Raw genomic sequence first — 22186 nt, 5'->3', positions numbered from 1 at the left:
ACTTCTGGCGAACCAGAGCAGTGCACGGAAACGCTGTTTACCTTCCCGCCAGAGCGGTACCTATTTATCTACTTGCACTTTGATGTGCTTTCGAACTGCTAGGTTGGCAGGAGCAGGGACCGAGCAACGGGAGCTCACCCAGTAGCGGGGATTCAAACCACCGACCTTCTGATCGGCAAGTCCTAAGCTCTGTGGTTTAACCCACAGTGCCACCCGTGTCCCTTTTGAGACTCCTTAGGGTAGTGATAAAGCAGGATATCAAATCCAAACTACAACTCTTCTTCTTCTTCTTCTTCTTCTTCTTCTTCTTCTTCTTCTTCTTCTTCTTCTTCTTCTTCTTCTTTGCTGTTTCTGGCCTTGTTTTCTACTCCTAGGTTCCCTCCTTTGTGCTTATCCGTGTGCCTCTCTTCCGACCCATCCTGCTTCCCTTAGGCACAAGGCTATTAAAATGTAGCCTCCCAGTGCCTGATATAAGTAATGCCACTCCTGTTCTGCTTTCAGTTGTGTGCCCTCTGCTAACACCAAGGGTAATAAGAGCTACTTAGGGGTTTATCCACACTAACGTTTCCTCTGCACTTTCCAGCACAAGTCCGTGTTTTAAAGCTCCTGTGTCTGAGCACTCTCTTTTTTGCACCCCAGAACTTTCCCTGTGTGAAGTTGCAGGCCCTCCAAGTGCCCCTATTTTCAAGGGACAGTCCTGAATTTACAGAAGCTGTCCTGATTTCTTATTTGATCTCAGAATGTCCTGCTTTCCCCTAGGACGTCCCTATTTTCATTGGAGAAATATTGGAGTGTATGAAAGCTGTTCTTTACTGCCAAACCAGAGCAAATGTTTGTTAGCAAATCAGTGGAAAGCGGACCTGCAGTAGCCAGATCTATTTTTTAAGGGAGATTCAACGTTGCGAGCTGGTTGACCAATGCAGGCCCCTCTAGAAGAAGCCAGGTAGAAAGGAGGTGACATTTTCCTGCAACTAAAGGAGGAAGGGAGAAGAGGGGTCACCCGAAGAAGCAGCCAGCCTGCCTTCCATCCTAGCAGGGAAATACTGTTTTCTAAGCTGTGTACAACGGTGCTGGAGGGCGAGACTGAAGCTGCTTTGGAAAAAGGATCAGATTAAAGGAGGAATGGATGCCTCGATGCCTAAGAAAACAATGCAGTGTGGACCATGGACACGAGTTCCGGGCAGAATAGGGTCAGACATCTCATACTGTGCTGAAGCACCAGTTTTTCTCGCAGGAGACAAGCTGGATGGGCTCCTTCCCCAATGTTCCTAAAAAAGCCACAGAAAGGCTGTTGTTCTTCAGCTTTAAAGAGTGGGTTTTTGCAAGGAAGGCTGGGCGGGGGGGAGCGCTTGGACACAGCTTCAAAGCACAAACGTGTGCCTGGAAAGCATGGGGCCAAAGGTCAATGTGGATAAGCCCTAAGTTAGGTAATATAACTCAAATACTAGCACTAAAGCAATGGTCTACCAGCCTCAGAGGTTGGCCTACCAGGCTGTTTTGGGTGAACCACACCCACCTTTCCCCAGCCTGGTAAATGACATCAAGCATGGGAAAGTTGGCACCATGACTTGGGAGTCCAAAGGCACCTCTATTCTTTCCTTCGCATTTCAGGTTTAAATTCATGCGCTCTTGATTCTTTCATTTGAAGCTGGGTCACCAAATGCCATGGTGATGCCTGGTGATTGACAGGGGGGTGGCTCTGCCATCGAGATGCTGTTCCGCACCCCTATACCAAGAGATGTTATAAGGCTCTTCTACACCCCTATCACATGTTTAGACAGACTCCTGGAGATGACACAGCTCAGCTCAGTCCGCTGCGTTAGCTAATGTCTAACGTCAGTGCATAGATAACAGTGAACCATGGTCAAACTAGACAAAGGAAATCTGTGCCTAGATGGAGATGACATCTGTCATTTTCTGGGCTGTGTGATCCTGTAACCTTTTCTCAGTCCCCTAACTCTGATTAAGGCTGATGTCTGCAAAGGCCTGTTGAGTTGACTACACAAAGCACCTTAACAGGGAAGCCAGCCAAGTTGTTCTCACCTTCCCGAATCAACTCCACCTCCAATTTGGAATGCAGCCGAGGAGCCCAAATTTGATTGGAAAAACAGCCCAAAGGCTAGAGGAATCACCCACTGCTCTCAAGTTCAATTTGCAGCACCGCCTCCCCAAAGCTGTGTTTCAGTGTTTGTGTGTGTATATATATGTGTGTGTTTCAGTGTGTGTGTGTGTGTATTCCAGGGGGGCTGATCATGCATCTCCCGAGTATCTCATCTAATTTGACCCCTCGAGACACATTTACCCCTTATTACGTGATGTTTTATTACACACGTTGTGCACCCGTATAACACACTTCTGCCAAAACCTCCTTCGATTAGTAAGCACACAAAAAAACACACACGCGTTCTTTAAAGAATAAAAGTACACATGGCGTCCTAGATTCAACACCGAACGGCTATGTTTCTCTCCCGTATACAGACATTGTGGTGCAATTGAATATGTAACCTCCATTATGCGGGAAGTGAACTGGTTGCCTTTCCATTTGTGAAGGCGGTTTGAGAAGATAAAGCTCCTTTATCACAAATTTGATGGTAAAATATAGTTCCCCTCCCCCAGCCATTTTATGTCTCCAGCAGATTAGATCATTCTGTAAAAAGGAAAACTATTAATCTAGGAACATCCAACTTGTTCTCCCTCCTGAGCAATTCGTCACTGGGGTAATTTAAAGGCCGGCACCAGGAGATGGGGAAGAATTTTATTTTATTTTTTGCCTTTTGTTTGAGGTGAAAGTAGCTTCAACATGTTTGGCTGAGGATTGCAGCTGGCTTGTCTTCTGGAGTCACCTGCATGTATTACATGTGTGTATGCAGAATTGCACACACTCCCAAATTTTCTAGACATACCTGGAATACTGCAGCCGAAAGCTGTTCAGATTTTCACTTTTTTAAATACAGCAACCCTAGTTTATGTACATTAATGCATATATAGATCTATGTGAAAAACACCATATACACAACTACCTAAACCTAACATGCACCCCCCCCCCATTGCCACCAGTCAAGGAGCACACATGCAGGTACTGGTTGTGGTTCCATTTTTAAAGGAAAGCAGGTGAAGCCTTGGCCAGAACCTGGATAGAAAACTACCTGGAAATCCCATGTTGACTGCTTTGAGCTCCTTGAAGGAAAGGCAGTATGCTTTTTTAGCTGCCAAAAGAAAAGATACTTGCACACAAGGCATCCAGGAAATGAGAGGGTGGTAGGTTTGCATTTATGTGCTTTTACATGCATTCTGTGTTTAAATATACACTTGGCAATTAGATTATGTGTGCTCAGTCTGCATACCTGCCAGTGCCCAATCCCAGGCATACACCAAATGAAATCATGACCACACTGATGGTCTTTTCCCAAAAAGGCAGCACTAAAAATACCTGAGTGGAAGCATGCACTTTCAGATGTTTATGCAAGTAGGTGTAGAGTGTGTTTATTATTTGTCTGTATATCTCTCTCTGTCCTGGGAGCTCAGGCCAAACAGCAGTCCTGCGTGATAGAAAAAGACTTGCTGCTGTGCAAGTGGTGTGGCTTAGTTTCAGAAGTGCCCCCTTGTCCATTTTTTTCAGGCAAGAACCCAACACACTCCCCTAAACATTGCTCTAATACATCTACGGTAACTGCAGACATGACAGGGCTCCTGAACCTTTAAGCAGAAGTGGGCCTTTCAGCAACAAGCTACACCTGCTGAAATTCCCGTTTCTACACAACTATTAAAGGTGCAAGAAAACCCAACCGTGTCCTCTTTTGCAGCTGGCTACCCTAAGTCTAAGGGACACAGGTGGCGCTGTGGGTTAAACCACAGAGCCTAGGGCTTGCCGATCAGAAGGTCGGCGGTTCGAATCCCCACGACGGGGTGAGCTCCCGTTGCTTGGTCCCTGCTCCTGCCAACCTAGCAGTTCGGAAGCACGTCAGAGTGCAAGTAGATAAATAGGTACCACTCCAGTGGGAAGGCAAATGGCATTTCTATGCACTAATCTGGTTTGCCAGAAGCGGCTTAGTCATGCTGGCCACATGACCCGGAAGCTGTATGCCGGCTCCCTCGGCCAATAAAGCGAGATGAGCGCTGCAACCCCAGAGTCGTCCGCGACTGGACCTAATGGTCAGGGGTCCCTTTACCTTTACCTTACCCTAAGTATGTAAAAAAAGAGAGAGGTAAAAAACATTCGGTTTTTACAGCTCTGACCCAGACAATACGCTTCCTCCGCACTGTCAACCCAAAAAAGTTTTTGGCTGCCTATACTTGATTTGTCCCAGATGCCAGAGTTAAGGAATCATTTCCTGGGGGGGGGATGGTGAAAGACTGTAGACATACAGCCCATAGTGTGTGTGTTTGAAGTGTGGAATGCCAAAAGCCTCCTTGGGGAACACAGTGTTCCATATCGGTCCCCACAAAGCAAGAGAGCTCATAATCCATGCTGGATTATTTGTGGCAAAGTTTGGGTGGAGTCAGCGAGCTAGCTAGCAAAGCTTGTGCACCTCTCCTATCAACCTCTTTTAAAGTGAGACACTCTTCTCTAAAGCCATTTCCTCCCTTTTCCTTCAGAGCCATCACGCTGGAGAACACCCTGGTCATCCTATCGACAGTGGCACCTGATGCTGGAAGGTACTATGTGCAGGCCGTGAATGACAAGAACGGAGACAATAAAACCAGCCAGCCCATCACCCTCACTGTGGAGAGTAAGTGACCCATGGGGCCGAGGTGGGAGAGACCTCTGAGTGGGAGTTCACAGCTTTTGTAGCAAGGCATCTATACCTTTAGCGTGGTAGGCAAAATCCTGCGGGAACCAGGAGAAGGATGAAGCACCCGGTTCTGCTTGCCATTTCTTGCTCGCAACAGCAACGGGGTGGAGCGCTAGGAAACTAAGCTGCTTGCCAGGAACTTTTGGAAGTAACCATTGGATGGGATGTCCACATATTTAGCACTGTGTGTGCATATGCATGCTTTTTATGTACACATGTGCATGCTTCTCCATGTCTGGACTTTTCATTGCTATGACTGCAATTCTAAAGACACTGACTTGGGAATAGCTCCAACTGAACTCAGTGGGATTTGCTTTCGAGTAAACTTGCATGCGCTGGGGGATGCCTGTCACATTTCTTCTCCTATTTATTATAGTCTAGACGCGGGTGGTGCTGTGGGTTAAACCACAGAGCCTAGGACTTGTCGATAAGAAGGTCGGCGGTTCGAATCCCCGCTACGGGGTGAGCTCTCCTTGCTCTGTCCCTGCTCCTGCCAACCTAGCAGTTCGAAAGCATGTCAAAGTGCAAGTAAATAAATAGGTGCCGCTCGGGCGGGAAGGTAAACGGCGTTTCCGTGCGCTGCTCTGGTTCCTCAGAAGTGCCTTGGTCATGCTGGCCACATGACTCGGAAGCTGTACACCGACTCCCTCGGCCAGTAAAGCAAGATGAGCACCACAACCCCAGTGTCGGCTACGACTGGACCTAATGGTCAGGGGTCCCGTTACCTTTACCTTTAGGGGCTGACAATCCTGGCTTACTTTACTCACCAAGCCCACTACACCCACCAACCTGCTCTCCTCTTCCCCTTACTCCCTCCTTGAGCCCCCCTCCCTTACTTCCTCATCTCAGTGAGAACCTTGTCACTTCCAAAGCCAAGGGACAGCTAGGTGGGCAAGGCCTGTGCTCATTCTAAAGTAAGTTGGCTAACCTGTGCCACATTGGATGTTGTTGGACTACAACTTCCATCATCCCTGACAATTGCCCATGCCAGCCATGTTGTTTGGGGAGTTGCAGTCCAACAACACCTAGAGAGCCACAGCTCCCTTGCCCTGTTCTAGATGGTTTGAACCACTGCCTGTTTGTATGACTTGGGCAAATCACTTGCGGCGTGTTGACCCACACACTCCATCCCGTGGGGCTTGGCCCCAAGTAAGCCTCGCTGGCCCATTCTTGAGGACAACAGCCGCATATAGTCTAGTTGGTGAGGACTATGCAAATAAATAAGGCACAGGCCACAAGGTTCTGAAATGCTGATATAATAAATAATGTTAGCCCAAAGAGCCACAACCAAGTGCGAGAGGGGCTGAGGATGTAGTTTATGTCTTGCCTGTTGTTTTTTCCCCCCTGCAGACCAACAGGTCCCTAAAGCGCAGCCTGTCGCCCGCATCTCTTTGCATCTGGCTTCTCCGTCGCTTCTGCTGGCTCGGGCCCAAATTTAATTTGCAGTAAATCTCTGGCGAAGCTCCGGCTGGTGCTGACTAAACATTTCTGCCGGCTCCAAATTTATTTAGACACTTTGGGCCTCAGCTACAAAAGCTAGGAGGCTCTAATTACATCATGGGCTTAGGCCCCCCATCCCTGCTCCCTGCACCACCCAGACAATATCCCTGCTTTACCAAGATGCCTGTAGCACAGAGAACAGAAAGCTATATGGATGTCACATCAGTGATATGCTGTTCTTCACTCCAAGGCAGCCTTAGCCAACCTGGTGCCCTCCACATGTTATGACACTCACCTTTGAGTCACAAGCCCCTGTTGTTGTTACCTATGTATACCTTCAGTATACCTGAAGGAGCGTCTCCACCTCCATCATTCTGCCTGGACACTGAGGTCCAGTGCCGAGGGCCTTCTGGTGGTTCCCCTGCTGCGAGAAGCAAAGCTACAGGGAACCAGGCAGAGGGCCTTCTCAGTAGTGGCACCCACCCTGTGGAACACCCTCCCACCAGATGTCAAAGAGAAAAATAACTATCAAACTTTTAGAAGACATTTGAAGGCAGCCCTGTTTAGGGAAGCTTTTAATGTTTGATGCACTGTTGTATTTTAATATTCTGTTGGAAGCCGCCCAGAGTGGCTGGGGAAACCCAGCCAGATGGGCGGGGTATCAATAATTTTATTATTATTATTATTATTATTACTACTACTACTACTACTACTACTACTACTACTATGTATTCTGCCTTTCCTCCAAGTAGCTCAAGATCCTGTGCAGGGTTGTTCCCTCTCCATTTTATCCTCAAAACAACCCTGTGAGGTAGGTTGTGCTGAAATGTGGACAATGACTGCCTCAAGGTCACCCAGTGAGCTTCATGGCTGAGTGAGGATCTAATCATAGAATTAAGGAACAAAGCTGATACTGGGGATACCATAGAATCGTAGAGTTGGAAGGGACCCCGAGGATCATCTAGTCCAGCCTTTTTCAATGTGTGTGTCCCCAGATGTTGTTGAACTACAACTCCCAGCACCCCTAGCTAGCAAGGCCAGAGCTCAGGGATGATGGGAGTTGTAGTCTAACAACATCTGGGGACCCACAGGTTGAGAACCGCTGATCTAGTCCAACTCCCTGCAATGCAGGAATATGCAGCTATCCCATGCAGGGATCGAACCTGCAGCCTTAGCGTAATCAGCACCACACTGATTATCCAGGCGCTAAGAATGAACCACCCCTCCCCACATTAGCATTATCAAAGTCTATCAAGCACAACACATAAGTGCCTACTCCTTCCCCCCGTTCTTTGCTGCCCCCATATCTATCACTCCCCTTGAATCCTGGTGGGAAGCTGCATCTTGCAAAAATCTCAGCTTCACCTGACATTCATCCTTTTCCCACACCTGTTATGGGATCGCCTCCCCCTTCTCCAAAGTTTTGTCAGTTCACCCGCAGAGAGGTAGACCTGAAGCACAAAATCCAAATGCCATCCTTCCCAGCAGTAAAAGATAATACAGTCATACCTCATGTTGCACCTACTTCAGGTTACGTGTTTTCGTGTTGCATCCCGCAGACGCGGCACTTTGGCTTGCGTCAGTTCTGTGTTACGGACGGGCCTCTGGAACGGATCCCGTCCATAACACGAGGTTCCACTGTAATAAACTAAATAATGGTTATCCCCAAAATCTGTGGCCTGAGGCATGCATCCTCACCCTCCCGAACGGCAGGCCCAGCCCTGATTCTAACACAATCTTAATCCCACAATCTTCCTCTCTGCCCCTGGTTTGAGATTGATAAAAGACTTGTCCAAATCCCTCCATCTGGGCCCTGTAGCTGTTAACCTTTCTCTTTCATTAAGCATTGCCAACTTTGCTTTCCCCCATAACTCCCAGCACTTTGGGAATGGCCTTGATTTCTGCCTCCCGGCAAAGCTGTGAAATCCACGTGAATCGGCCTTACGATTCCTCCATCCCTCCAGATGATGTTTACTTCGCAGCTGTTTTATGTCTCCCGGACTTGGCTTTATGTCCCCCCCTCCCCTTCCTTTGCCTCATTAATCTGGAGTGCTGTACCTCAGTGTGTAATAAACACCATAGCACCCGCCTTTATGGATTCCGCTATATCAGCAACCTTGCGATCCCAACCAACACGTCAGGGGAAGGGGGGTTTATCATAGCCATTATTTTGCTTTATGCGCTTATCCTGTTGCTTGCTGCTGCTCCCGCTTTTCCTTTCCTCTCTGAAGCCCACCTGGTCCAGAATCCTTTCCCCCTCCAGTGGCCAACCTAGAGCCTTTGAAAAGCCCATATATGATCTTCAGCCCATGTCCCTCACCAACTGGTATTTGGAGGCCTACTGACTTCAACACTGGAGGGAATATAAAGCCACCGTTATTAGTAGCTTTTCATATGGCCTTATCTTCTAACGAATACTGCCTGCTGCTACCCAGCTAGGGGCCAGGAGAGCACGTGGCAGAGCTCGGCGAAATCTAATGATTGAAGGGGATCTTAAACCTTAATAATAGTGATCTCGGTTCTACAAATGCCAGTCCTTAGGCAATCAAACTGGCACCATTGAAACGTAAGCGGGAGGTATCAGAAGGTGCAGGGAGATTCCCAAGGCAAACTTAAATATCTATCATCTATCATCTATCTATCTATCTATCTATCATCTATCTATCTATCTATCTATCTATCTATCTATCTATCTATCTATCTGTCTATCTATCTATCATCTATATCTATCTATCTATCTGTCTATCTATCTATCATCGATCGATCTAGGCAGGACTCTATGGCGGGGGAAATTCCCCAAACTGTCCAGGGGGGACTGAGGGTCCCTCTAGACTTAAGGGGTTTATTGCAAGTACAGTGGTACCTCGGGTTACAGGCGCTTCAGGTTACAGACTCCACTAACCCAGAAACAGTACCTCAGGTTAAGAACTTTGCTTCAGGATGAGAACAGAAATCGTGCTCCGGCGGCAGCGGGAGGCCCCATTAGCTAAAGTGGTACCTCAGGTTAAGAACAGTTTCAGGTTAAGAACGGACCTCCAGAACGAATTAAGTTCTTAACCCGAGGTACCACTGTATATTATTCTGCAACATGCCATAATAACAGAGTAGCACGCAACCCCCAAACATTTGACATTAATGGTAGGAAGGGCCCCTCTGGACATATTTTCTGTTGTACATTCACAATCATTTGTGCTCGTGACAGTATCAGGGCAGTTAGTCACGGTAATGCTTTCACTATATTTTGCACCTGAAGAAGTTTCGGGGGGGGGAGGCAGGGGTAGGAAGCAGTGGTGTAGTGTGGGTTGCTGGAGGCCCGGGGCAAGCCCACCTCCTGACAGGCCCCTTGCCCGCTGCCTCCATCAACCTGCCCACTAGACCAACCTGCCTGCTGCCACGCCTCAGCTGCCAGGGCTCTGTAAATGTCTTGGGAGCACCTGATTGCACTCCCTCAAAAATGTGCTCCCATAGCTATGGCTCCCCTGCCCCCCCCCCAAGCTAGAACTCTGGAAGGGAGGATCTCCCAGGGTGGGAGACCGGGAGAATAAAGGGGAGCTTCCAGGTAAGAACTGGGAGGGTTCACCTCTTTCTGTGTGGGACAAGAGTTAAGATCGAGCTGTGAGAGAGGACTTTGTATTCTTCTTTTTTCTTTCTTTTTAGATTTTTGTTTAGATTAGTTTGTTTTTTTATTGTAATGTATTATGAAAAAATCTAAATAAAACCTTATTTTAAAGAAGACGTTGTTTCAGGGTGGACATACTGCTTCTAATCAGTGTGTGTCCCATAGCTTTCTGCTGAACTCCTGGAACTTTTCACGCCACAAATTTTCTAAAGGTTTTGTCTTAGTTTTCATTTCGCTTTGTTACAGGATTTCTGCAGGAAGCTACGGGACAAGGGAATTCATTAGATGTACTTATAGAGTTAAAAGAAATTGTTTGATCAGGGAGTGAAAGGCATTTTTAATTTTCTAGTATCTGGGAAAAGGACTGATAAATAATTTGGGGGTTTTTAAAGCATCCGCTTACTATTTATTTATATGTGCATCATATGAATAATTATTTCTATATTTGCTTCATCAACATACGAAACTGTACCAGTTAGTCCTAAATGGTAATTTTGTATGCTATGTTTTTCAATTTTTATTATGATATATTTATAACGTGTAGGGTATTAATTTGCATGTTTGTTTGTTTTAAAAAAAGATGTTCAGGGATTTGTAAGACTTAATAACACCATGGCACTGATTCTAGAAGGTTGTGGGAGGAGAGGTTTGATTTTGTGTGCTGGGACTGCTCAGGATAAATATTGAGACTTGGCAAAATATGCTTATTGAGCAGTCTGCTGCTTGCTCCAGGTGCCATCCCATTGTTAAGGGCAGCCTGTGGCTTCTCGATAGTCCTTTGCTTGCATTCTGAAAGTGCCAGTGCGCTGTCTTTGTGCGTTAGAGCCTGTGAGTGTTTCTGTCTGGTGCATGAACCCGTGTTTGCTGTCAACACCACTTCATCCCTCCTCAGATGTAGGCGGCCCAGCTGACCCCATTGCACCAACCATCATAATTCCGCCACGCAACACCAGCGTCGTCTCTGGCACCTCAGAAGTGACCCTGGAGTGTGTGGCCAATGCCAGGTAAGTCTCCACTAGGCTGCAAGGCTCCGCAAACGGTGTCTTGTGTATGTGAAGCATAGTTGTCCCGGTTGCTGGGATGTTGAAGGTGATGGTATGAGCCCATCTTTCACATGGAGCCTCAGACGCCCGACTTGTGCAGGCCTGACCCCCCCAGCTGAAGTTCTGGTTCATAGGTGCAAAGCTGGGAAGTGGCCTTTTTTTTTGTCCACCTGATGGTCTCTGCTGACAACTGGGCCGCTGCCTTCACCCAGTGCAATCTACCTGCGAAGCGGAAACCCACCCACGTATGTGAGAAATACTTTTCTTCAGCAGAGCTCTTCTCCAGGATCCCCTCGTTCCTGGCAGTTTGCATCCGTAAAAGCAGCCCAATCTCCCTGAACGCATGTTTACACTCATACCTGCAAACCTGAACCAGAATGCTAGGCAGGGCCGGATTTAGGTTTGATGAGGCCCTAAGCTACTGAAGGTAATGGGGCCCTTTATATGTCCAGCTGTCCCTTGTCAACAACAATTGTTGCTGTTTTTTGCGTTGAATATCTGCTATATGGTGATTTATGGACCTAATAGGTATCTAAAGCCGTTTGCACATAACAAAATATCCAGAATGTAGGCTATATATAGAAATGATCAAACCAGTGATATTTTAGGGAGCAGGCTAGCAGGCGGGCCCCATTACTTACATCATAGCAGCCTACACAACACAAAACACTGTTGTTGTATGTAGGTTTTATATTATTTGTTTTTTATCTTATATTTTGGAAATGTACATCCAGGTTTTTTTCCCTTTTATTTTTGGGGGGCCTCCAAAGAGAGTGGGGCCCTAAGCTATGGCTTGTTTAGCTTATACATAAATCTGGCACTGACGCTATGTGTGCGTTTCCTTGGACTGCAGAGATACTTGGGGTCCTGGGTTTGTTTGTTGGTTTGTTTTTAATCTGGTGACACTGGCCCCATTAGAAGGGGTCCCCCCTCACAGGCTTCTCTGCTAACCAGGCCACTCATCAAGCTGCACATCATCTGGAAGAAGGGCGGGGTGCCAGTGTCCGGCGGCATCAGCGACTATAACCGGCGCCTGACCATACTCAACCCCTCACTGAGCGACAGCGGCTACTACGAGTGTGAAGCTGTTCTGCGAAGTAGCAGTGTACCCTCCGTGGTCCGGGGAGCCTATCTCTCTGTGCTGGGTAAGGATGGGTGGAGGAAAGTGGAGAGTGGATGGAACAGGGCTGCCAACAAGTCTGGGAATGTTTGCTCAAGTTCTGGGGGCTATTATATGCCCAGGAGCAAAGTTAGTTTTTAAACTTGAGAAGTATCAGCCAACTCCACATGTAAATAGGGATGCGGGTGGTGCTGTGGGTTAAACCACAGATCCTAGGACTTGCTGATCAGAAGGTCGGCAGTTCGAATCCCCGCAACAGGGTGAGCTCCCGTTGCTCAGTCCCTGCTCCTGCCAACCTAGCAGTTGGAAAGCACATCAAAGTGCAAGTAGGTAAATAGGTACCGCTCCGGCAGGAAGGGAAACGGCGTTTCCATGCGCTGCTCTGGTTCATCAGAAGCGGCTTAGTCATGCTGGCCACATGACCCGGAAGCTATACGCCGGCTCCCTCGGCCAATAAAGCGAGATGAGCGGCGCAACCCCAGAGTCGGTCACAACTGGACCTAATGGTCAGGGGTCCCTTTACCTTTACACATGTAAATGTTTGGGGTTTTCTTTCTTTCTTTCTTAATATTTATACTCAGCCCTTCGTTGTAAGACCTCAGGGCGGTTCACAGAGTAAAAATTCAGGATAAAATGAGGGTGGTGAATACAGCACAAGATATTATGGGCTGTCCCGTGAATCTGCCAGATGAAATAGCGGAAGAACGTTGCCTCAGGAGAGTGAGGAAAATTCTCAGGGATGATTCACACCCTGACCGACACTTTCTTGATCTCCTGCCCTCAGGCAGAAGATATAGAAGCATGATTAGTCGCACCAACAGGGTAAAGAACAGCTTCTATCCATGGGCTGTTAGGCTACTGAATGAAAAGATAACAACAGGGCAACTGACTTTTGGGTTTGGTGGGTGTGCGTCAGTAAACAAGGGGAATTAAGACTAAGAGAGCTGAGTGGGGGGGCGCTTGTGTAATCTCACTGTATACAAGTTGTACAAGTGACAATAAAGTATTTCAATTTCAATAAAAACATGAAAATAGGTAAAACGAAACAGCAAAACAATAACCTCCCCCTTACCACAGACACATTTAAAAGGCTGTGGAGTATTAATCAGCCCAAGGCCTGGTTGCAGAGGAACATTTTCTACTGGCGTCATTTTTCTCCGGACCTCAGGTAGAGGAGGCACGTGAGAAAGGGCCTCGGGTGATGAACGCAGAGTCCAGGACCATTTATATGGGGATGTTTAGTGCTGTCAGTAAAAACACTGAGCTGTGGGTCCATCTAGCCCAGTATTGTCTACTGTGATAGACAGCAGGGGTAATTTCACAACGCCTGGCTGGACATGCCTAGGACTGAACCTTAAACATTGATCACCTTCCCATACAAGTGAGAATTCCGGCCAGTCCCATGTCCATGTTCTGTCTTGCAGAGCCACCTCAGTTCACCAAGGAACCAGAGAGGCACATCACAGCTGAGATGGAGAAGGTGGTTCAGATTCCATGCCAGGCCAAAGGTAATTTTCTTCTGGCTCTTTGGTATTCTTCCTAACCAGTTTGGAAGCTTTGGAACTTGGTTAGAAACTTGGGTATTCAAACAAGCCGTCTCCCAGAAAGAACTAAATTTGGAAGATTTCCCACACGGAGGTGGGGGTTAGGGAGAGATTATAGAGCGCCCACCATTCTTATGCTGCTTTCCCTTCTTCTACATTTTTAAAACTTTTAAATAAAGAGAAGCACATTTTCTATGCATCGCGTCAAGCTGCAGGGATAACCTTGAAAAGACGATCTGAACAAAACAAGGGTGACACAGTGACATCTGCCTGAGCCTTCAGACAGCCTAAGACAGGAACCCAGTGCTAGATGGCAACTTCATTCGCAGATGATATGATGTCAGTGTCTATGCTCTCTCCATGAAAGGAGCGGAGAGTATCTCAAGACAGTTCCAAAGACGGTGAAGAGGCAGCCGCAAACTTAAATTGCAAGATGCACGCCTGAGCTTAAAACCTAGCAGACGTTGCTTAAGAATAGTCTGTCCAAGTTTGTTGAGTTCCCAGAGGATATAGCGGAGGCGCTGAATTTATTTATTTATTTACATACATACATACATACATACATACATACATACATACACTGACCTTCAGTGGTTGTGATTTGCAGGGTGGTTCACAATAGAAAAAGATCATAAAAGTACAGTGGAAGAAGAACGGTTAATCAAAACAGCAGGGTAAAAGAAGCAATAAAAGAGATATTAAGAGAAAGCTCCCTAAATGTTAAAAGCCTGGGGAAATGAAAAGGTACTCCCTTAGCACCAAAGTGGCATAAAAATAAATGTTGAATGAGCTGCTTTGGGGTGGGGTGGGGGACAGTTCCTTAAGCAGGGGCGGTTCAACAGAGAGGGACCTTTCCCCAGTTTGCCACTTGCCTAACCTCCAATAGCAGAGTCTTCTGGAGATGGGCCTCTGAAGATGATCTTATTAATGCATGGGCAAGTTCATTCAGAAACAGATGTTCAGTAATAGCAGTGCAATCCTATACATGTCTACTCAGAAAATGAAGTCTCTTTGAGTTCAGTGGGGCTTGCTCCCAAGGGTACAGTACAGCATAGGTGAGGAACCTGTGATCATCCAGACACTCTGCTGGACTACAAGTCCCATTGACCCTGACAGCTGGCCAAGTTGGCTGAAACTTATGGGAGTTTTAATCCAGCAACACCTGAAGAGTCACAGTTTCCCCACCCCTGGCTTAAGTGATCTTAAAAAATAGGATGCTAAACAGCTCTAAGGGGGTAGCTTTGGTGCAACTGTTCCTTTTATACTGGAACATAGGTCAGGATATTCTGGTTTTACCATTGATTCATTACAAGATTCTCATTTCACTTGGCATTGTCAAATAAAAGTTGTTGTGTCATTTGGAAGAAATATGAAATCTTCTTATAACATTAACCAGAGACTTAGAGGAGGAGGAAGCAGAGGATAATCTTCCACGTGGTTTGATCACCCACAGATATCCGTTGCCCCTTGGCTTTTCGGATGTTAGTGCCGTACCACTGGGATTTGCAATAAATGCCAGGATATGTGTCTTCTGAGAGTTACTCTTGGTCTAAGAAGTTGGGGGTGGGGGATAATAGGCTTGGAAGGGAAGCATTATGGGTTGGGCGTTAAGGAACTAAGGCCAATGTAAAAAGAAAAATCTACTAGGAAGATACATTGAGGAAGGAGGGCAATGGATGAAAAAGTTTGTTTTCATTTCCTCATCCCTGTCTAAAGTAGAGTTTCCCAAACTTGGGTCTCCAGTTGTTTATGGACCACAACTCCCACCATCCCTAGCTAGCAGGAACAGTGGTCAGGGATGATGGGAACTGTAGTCCAAAAATAGCTAGAGACCCAAGTTTGGGAAACTGGTCTAATGGCACTGTCTGTGGCCAGGTTCTTCTCTTCTCTTTGAACTATTTGAAGAAATTCAAATCAATTCACACCCTGAAAAAATACCGCCGTGGGCATGTTTTGTTTTACAGGTGTGCCTACACCCAGTATGTTCTGGTACAAGGATGCCGTGCTGCTCGGAGTGGAGAAGCTTGCTCGTTTCCAGCTCCTCGCCAACGGGAGCCTGCAGATCAGCGGGCTGATGCCAGATGACACGGGCATGTTCCAGTGCTTTGCCCGCAATGCCGCTGGCGAGGTGCAGACCTCCACGTACCTGGCCGTCACCAGTAGGTGTCAGCAAGTGCTTTTCTTGCCAGTTGCTTCAAAGGTGCTCTTTGTGGGGCAGGGCTGAGAGAAGCAGGACTTTTAGTAGCTCTGCTGCAGGAAGCACAGACAGGTTCATGGGGAGATGGGTGGTAGTGCAGAAATACAGGACGAGCTTCCGCAAGGTCCTGTAGGAAGTGGGTGTTGTTTGGATAGAGGAACTCCAGAATAGGAAGAGGACCATGTCAATCTTTCGGGAGCACAGTAGGGAAAGCTGGCCCACCCATGAAACAGGGTGAAGCAGCCACCTCCAGTGACGCCCCAGCCACCCTCTGCCAGCAGAGGAGAAGTGGCACCAGCATCAATTCCGGTTGCCGGCAAGAATTCGCAAAACCTTGAGAGATCTCATGAGATTTTTGCAGGCTCTCATGGGACCTTGCTGCGAACCGGCGCCAATGCCAGCATTGCTTCTCCACCAGTGACAGAGGTGGGTGGTGTGGCAGCAGGTCGAGCGTCACAGCAGAGTAGGGCTCCCCTTCCTGTTTCGCCTCAGGCGGCAAAACGGGATGCGCTGGTCCTGACAGTGGGTGTTCCCTAGACAGTAGGTTGTTCCTGTTTCAGGCACCAACAGGGGTTGTCCTAAGAGATGGTTTTCCTCCAGACTCAGTTGAGATTTGCGTGGAGGTGGCTTGTGTGATGGAAAGTCAATGCACATAAAAAATACCCATCATAAGCAGAGAATCAGATGAGAGTTTAAGGGGTCCTTCCTAATGATTCCTTTTATCATCTATTCAGCAATGCGGGTTCAGACAGTTGGGGAAGGATAATAATAATAATAATATTTGTATCCCACCCATCTGACTGGGTTGCCACAGCCACTCTGGGTGGCTTCCAACGTATATAAAGCATAATAAAACATTACACATTAAAGTAACATTGTATTTGTGCTGACAGCTTGGCAATCTGTAACCCTTCCCATCTTCTTCCCTGTCCTCCATCTTCACCTCAGGCATTGCTCCCAACATAACCAAAGGGCCCCTGGACAGCACAGTAATTGATGGGATGGCTGTGGTACTCAGTTGTGAGACTTCAGGGGCTCCCAGGCCAGCTATCACGTGGCAGAAAGGTAATGGTGAGTTGAGAAACTTTTCACTTCTTTTACAAAACTGTTCATTGGATCCAGGCATGGAAGTGAAATATCTTCAAAGAGGGGGGGCATAGCTCAGAGGTGGGACACATGCTTTGCTTCCAGAAGGCCCAAGGTTCTACTCCCAGCATCTCCTGGATTTTGGAGGTGGTTTTTTTTTTTTTTTTTTTTAAGAAAATGGCTCAGGTGGCAGCTGGTGGGAAGGAAAATTGCCCTGCCAGACAGAGTAGTCAGTAGTGGACTGAAAGGACCAATTTCATATGCTTCCTTGTACCTTTGAAGCTGTGGATTTGAGCCACTTACTATGGAACTCATATTAATATGCTTAATCAGGCACACTATGGACAAGCCCAGTGTTTGGAATGAACTAGTTCAGCTTAATGAATTAGTTCAAAAATATCTGAAATGAAGCTGAAAGCAGTTCCCCTAACTGCCAGGTGAGCGAATAAATTAAACAATTCATATTCCACTATGTTTGTGTTTTGATGTTTTCAAAAGTATATTTGACACAGCAGCTTGTGACATTTTGAAGGCTAGAAGAAGAAAAAATCCAAGGATAATTTGGGTGAACTTGAATTGAACTGTGACGTGAACATGGGCTCTCTAAATCCCTAAAAATCATGGTCCACAGCTGCATTCACAAACAAGTCATATAAAGAAAGAAGCTTTTCTTACACCTGCAGTTCCTTTCTCTTTTTGACTGGGAAAAGCTGAGGCAAAGCCATTGGAAGCAAGTAATCAGGGGTGGAGTTTGGTACTATGGCACCCTAAGCTAGGCCAGAATTTGGCGCACACACACCCCAACCAGGCCTTGCAGGTCCTGGGCTGTGGGAAGGAGGCATGAAGGCTCTGGTGGGGTCCTAGAGCTTTCCCATCTCCTCCCCCAAACTGGGCAGGTGCTAAATAGGCTTTAGGAAGGAGGTGGGAGGACTCTAAGACCCTGTCAGAGCCCTAACACCTCCTACCCTGTAACTGGGCAAGTGCTTACTGGGTGCCTTGTCCTCTTGGTGCTCAGTGCCCTAAACCACCTCTGCAAGTAATTGCAAGACGTACTCAAAGTATGGTGGCCAAACCACTTTATTTAGAACAAACGCATGCATTCGGTATTAGAAAAGCCCACCAGAAATCTTATCTCCTCAGCAGCCTCAGGTTATATTATCTCTGGATTTCCTGAACTGGAACTGCTCCATAATCCAATGAATTGGATCTCATAACACATGGACGGGATTATCTTAACATTATGGTTAACCTGCTGTTGTGGACCAGACAACAAACTCCGCTCTTTCCCATGCAGGCGAACGAATCCTGGCCAGCGGCTCCGTGCAACTTCCTCGTTTCACTCTGCTGGAGTCAGGAAGCCTCTTGATCAGTCCTACACGGATCTCAGATGCTGGGAACTACATTTGCCTGGCCACCAACTCCCGGGGAGTCGATGAAGCATCAGCTGAGCTCGTCGTCTGGGGTAAGGTGCCTGCTGCCTCCGTCAGCCTCCTGGCACGGGACCAGTCCGTGATCTTTCACATTGTGTGCAGTTTACATCTCGGTCGCATGTATTTGGGGTCTGTTGGTGCAATCAGACAAGTGTTTCATTTTGTTAAGAAATGAAAAGGGGGGGGTGAAGCTTCATCTCACAATCCGAGGCACATGGACATGCATGGAAAACATATAGACTTTATTTTCCAGGGCAGTCTGCAGTGCAGCCAGGCAAGAGACTGGTGCAGTCTAAAATCAGTGGCATATGTGGCCTGTGGGCGTCAAATTGGTTTTGAGCACATATCCATCCCCCTTTAAAGCAGCTCTAACTTTGTGGAATAGAGAGATAGAAATAACGTCCACCGTGCTCCAGGTTGAAGTGAATCAGCGCCCCCTGCTGGCCCTATAGTAAATAATACCCTGTCAGCGTCCAAACGCGTACGCTCTGGGAATCTTTGAGTGGGTATATTTATCTATGTGTATGTGTGAGTGGGTGTTTATTTTTATCCTGCCTCCTGACCTAAAAATAGACCTTTATATGAAAGACGGTTTTACCTAGGCTGGTTCTCATGGTGATTGTCACATGAATTCTGCCATATATTAGCCTCTCCGCACTTCCTCTTTGCAGGTTCCCTAAATGTACACAGATAGTCAGGTATGTAGCTTGTGTCTGATGAAAAGGCCCTCTCTGTGGTAACTGACTAGCAATGGAGGTTTCGGACTGACCCTGGACGGGGGAGCGAATATGCATGGGAACCAGCAATCTCTCCAGCGTGGGAGTGGGAGGAGGGGAACACTTGAATTTGGAGCTGCAAAACACCGCTTCTTCTAGTTTTACTCACCAAAGTCTGGTCTGTACCACATGATATATGAGGAGCAGGAAGTGGGGTCTCCTGCCATACAGCAAAGGGGTTGAACTAGATGGCATTTAGCCCCCTTTCAAATCCGTCATGTTTTGAGTCCGTTATTAGATGATCTCACACTCTTATGATAATTGCAGTTGACGCACGTGATTCTGCGGCTTCCTGCTGGTCTCATGAACAAGGAAGCTTTTATCTGTTGAAGTTAGCAGGCCCAAGCGTTGACCTCTGGCATGGTACAGCAATGGCTGGTTCAGTTTCTGATTATGTCTGAGTGCCTCCTGTCTCTCTGCATCTACAGCCCGGACTCGCATCACCAGTCCTCCTCAGGATCAAAGTGTCATCAAAGGCACCAAGGCTTCCATGACTTGTGGAGTGACCCATGACCCCAGAGTGGTAGTCAGGTATGTGGCGGCACCTATCCAATCTAGGGTGAAACAAATGGGAGAGCTAACCATCTTTGGAGTACAACTTGGGGAAGTAGAGCTGGAGAGGGAAAGTCAAGGCAGTCCGGTTAGAGATGGGTCGCATGGACTAAAAATGCCTTTGTTGGAGTATTTCCTGCTAGAGATGAATAATCTGCTAAGCATGGATTTGCACAAGTTTCAGCCGCTTTGTATGTTTTAAACTCTTAGGAAGTGGCCAGCATCATTGTAACCTGAGAGCACCCAGGTTTTCATTCAACTGAAAAGCATGTCTGAAATGCACGCTCGAGTATGACAGTGTTGCAAAGCCAGCAGTCTTCCAGCCACTTCCGTCTATGTGTCTCAAAAACACTTACAGGGAAAGGTAATGCGAGGAAAACCTGTGCAAAATCGTGGGCCCACATTGCCACCTGGTGCCTGGCTTAGTGACGGTGCTGAGATTAAAACTGCTGTGATCCCTCTTTGGTGTGAAGGAAGACAGCCGTGGCAAACATTTGTCTTGGACTCCAACCGTGTTATAATGGCAGAGGTGTTGGTGCTGAAAAAGCCAGCTGTCCGTAAGGCAGGACCTTGTGTGTGCCCTGCATCATTAAAAAGTAATAGCTATTCTGTGCTGAGGAAAACTGAATTCTGCAACCAGTATCCATGATGCACATATTTGCTTTAGAAGCAAGAAATAACTGTTTCAGTTCCAGTCAGCTCTGAAGCAGAAGTGGCTTATAGTCCTGCGGTGTGTAGCTTCGGTGAGCTGGGACTCATGGGTACTATTACCAGTCTTGGGTATTGGTTTTTGGTGAGAGGTAGAATAACCTGGGTCACCCTGGCCCTGCCTTTTCTCCCTAGATACATGTGGGAAAAGGATGGTGCAGCACTGAACGTGGAGAACGTAGCACGCATGAGGCTGGACAGCACAGGCACCCTCCATATTGCCCAGACCTGGTCAGGTGACATTGGCACCTACACTTGCCGCGTGGTTTCTGCTGGGGGCAACGATTCTCGGAGTGCTCACCTGCGAGTCCGGTAAGGGTCAACCGTTGAAGGCAGGCATTGGGAACTACTTAAGACCAGGGAGGACGGACCGCATAGCATGGTGCATGAATAAGAAGGAGGGTGTGAAGTGTCACCCAACAGGTGACAACAGGTTCTCACAAGACCACAGTGAATGATGCACTCGTAGTGATCTAAATGTTACAGGAATCCTCCATGCACAAACTGAGCACAGGTGAACTGTTCTCCCAACTTCTTGGGCTCTCCAGAAGGTCTCTTTTACTCTCTCTCTTGCTTAGGATCCACTCTATTAAACCCCAGGTAAACCCAAACTCCAAGTTCCTCCCAAGCCCTGAAAACCATTTGTACATTCAAGTATCCCTCACTTGAATGCCCAGCAACACAGGAGTAGCTTTAGTGTAGCGTAGTCCCTTACCGCAGGCATGCACGTGCAAATAACTTGATTGTGCGAGTCTTTACAGCCATGGGACCACCTATTCCCATGCACCCTTGAAGTGTGGGATCACACACAACATTGAAGCAGATCCCACACAACTTGGTGTGCATGTGTGTATCAAAGAGGAAGTGAATGTGTGAGTGTGACCTGGAAACTGGGATATTACTCCCCCCCCCCCCAGGTGCTATTATGGAAAAAACATGGCACTATGGCTGAAATTCCCAACTTACTTCCCACAATGCCACTTTGAACCACTGGATTATTTTGTGTGTGTATCTGCTGTCCATCCACACCATAGCAAGATGCCTGCAACCGGCTCCTAGGGAGTCCTGAGCTGCTGCCTGCAATATGCAGAAATTAGTCACAGGGCCCAGCACGGTTAATGCACAAAGCGGCTTGGTGTCCCTGGGACGACGTGGTGCACCACCATGCCATCCTCTTGGCTGCAGCAGCCCTGCTGCTTGCCAGAATGAGGTGTTGCTGTGAGGCAACAAGGATGGGAGAGCACAGCATTGGGGGTGACCAGGCATATGCATGCTTATGGCCATCATCAACGCAGTGCCAACTAAGGGCTCGTCCGCAGTATGGGTCCAAGAGCTTTTCCACATGCCCTGTGCTTTCTAGGCACGGATCCAAGTGGATTTTTGTTTGTCCCGCCGCTTTCCCCAGGAAAACTTGCTGTTTATCTGCGGAAAAGCCAACTGGCATTTATTCCGATTCAGCTGTAAACAGCAGGCTTTCCCAGGGGAAAGCGGCAGGATGAGCCACCACTGTTTCTCTTACCCATCCTAGCGAGCAGGGTGGGTGGCAGGGGACAGCCCATGCCATGCCCTGTGACTGCCTGAGACTCTCTCCAAACAGCTTCTCTTTCTGAAGGGGTGACATTCTGTCCTTGGGTCTCTCCGGTTGTGACAGCATCTAAAATAGGCTTCTTCTGTCATTATCCTCATCAGACAGCTCCCGCACGCACCAGAAAACCCCATTGCCATGCTGAGCACTGCAGAGAAGCGAGCGATCAACCTGACATGGACCAAACCCTTTGATGGGAACAGCCCGCTGCTTCGTTACATTCTCGAGGTCTCCGAGAACAGTAAGGCACTGCATATTCCTAACTATATTGAGATCTTGGGGGCAGCCAGAGA

The 22186-nt window shown here is 47.5% G+C and overlaps 1 protein-coding gene across 11 annotated transcripts in view; it reads left to right on the top strand.

Moving 5' to 3' along the window:
* Positions 1-22186, top strand: part of SDK2 (sidekick cell adhesion molecule 2) — a 331653-nt gene that overhangs the window by 251926 nt on the left and 57541 nt on the right. For 8 of the 11 annotated variants that reach the window (XM_083727347.1, XM_083727354.1, XM_083727351.1 and 5 more), the window contains exons 5-14: positions 4597-4730; positions 10745-10856; positions 11850-12040; positions 13440-13523; positions 15524-15718; positions 16705-16827; positions 18137-18304; positions 19477-19579; positions 20444-20620; positions 21998-22134. In XM_083727347.1, the coding sequence (XP_083583473.1) occupies positions 4597-4730; positions 10745-10856; positions 11850-12040; positions 13440-13523; positions 15524-15718; positions 16705-16827; positions 18137-18304; positions 19477-19579; positions 20444-20620; positions 21998-22134 (1424 nt within the window). The remainder of the gene's footprint in view (positions 1-4596; positions 4731-10744; positions 10857-11849; positions 12041-13439; positions 13524-15523; positions 15719-16704; positions 16828-18136; positions 18305-19476; positions 19580-20443; positions 20621-21997; positions 22135-22186) is intronic. The other 3 variants (XM_083727356.1, XM_083727353.1, XM_083727349.1) reach the window with 1 other exon arrangement.

Source organism: Podarcis gaigeae (assembly GCF_964106915.1).
Source record: "Podarcis gaigeae genome assembly, chromosome: 2".
Lineage (NCBI taxonomy): Eukaryota > Metazoa > Chordata > Lepidosauria > Squamata > Lacertidae > Podarcis > Podarcis gaigeae.
This window is presented reverse-complemented; position numbering and strand designations above follow the sequence as displayed.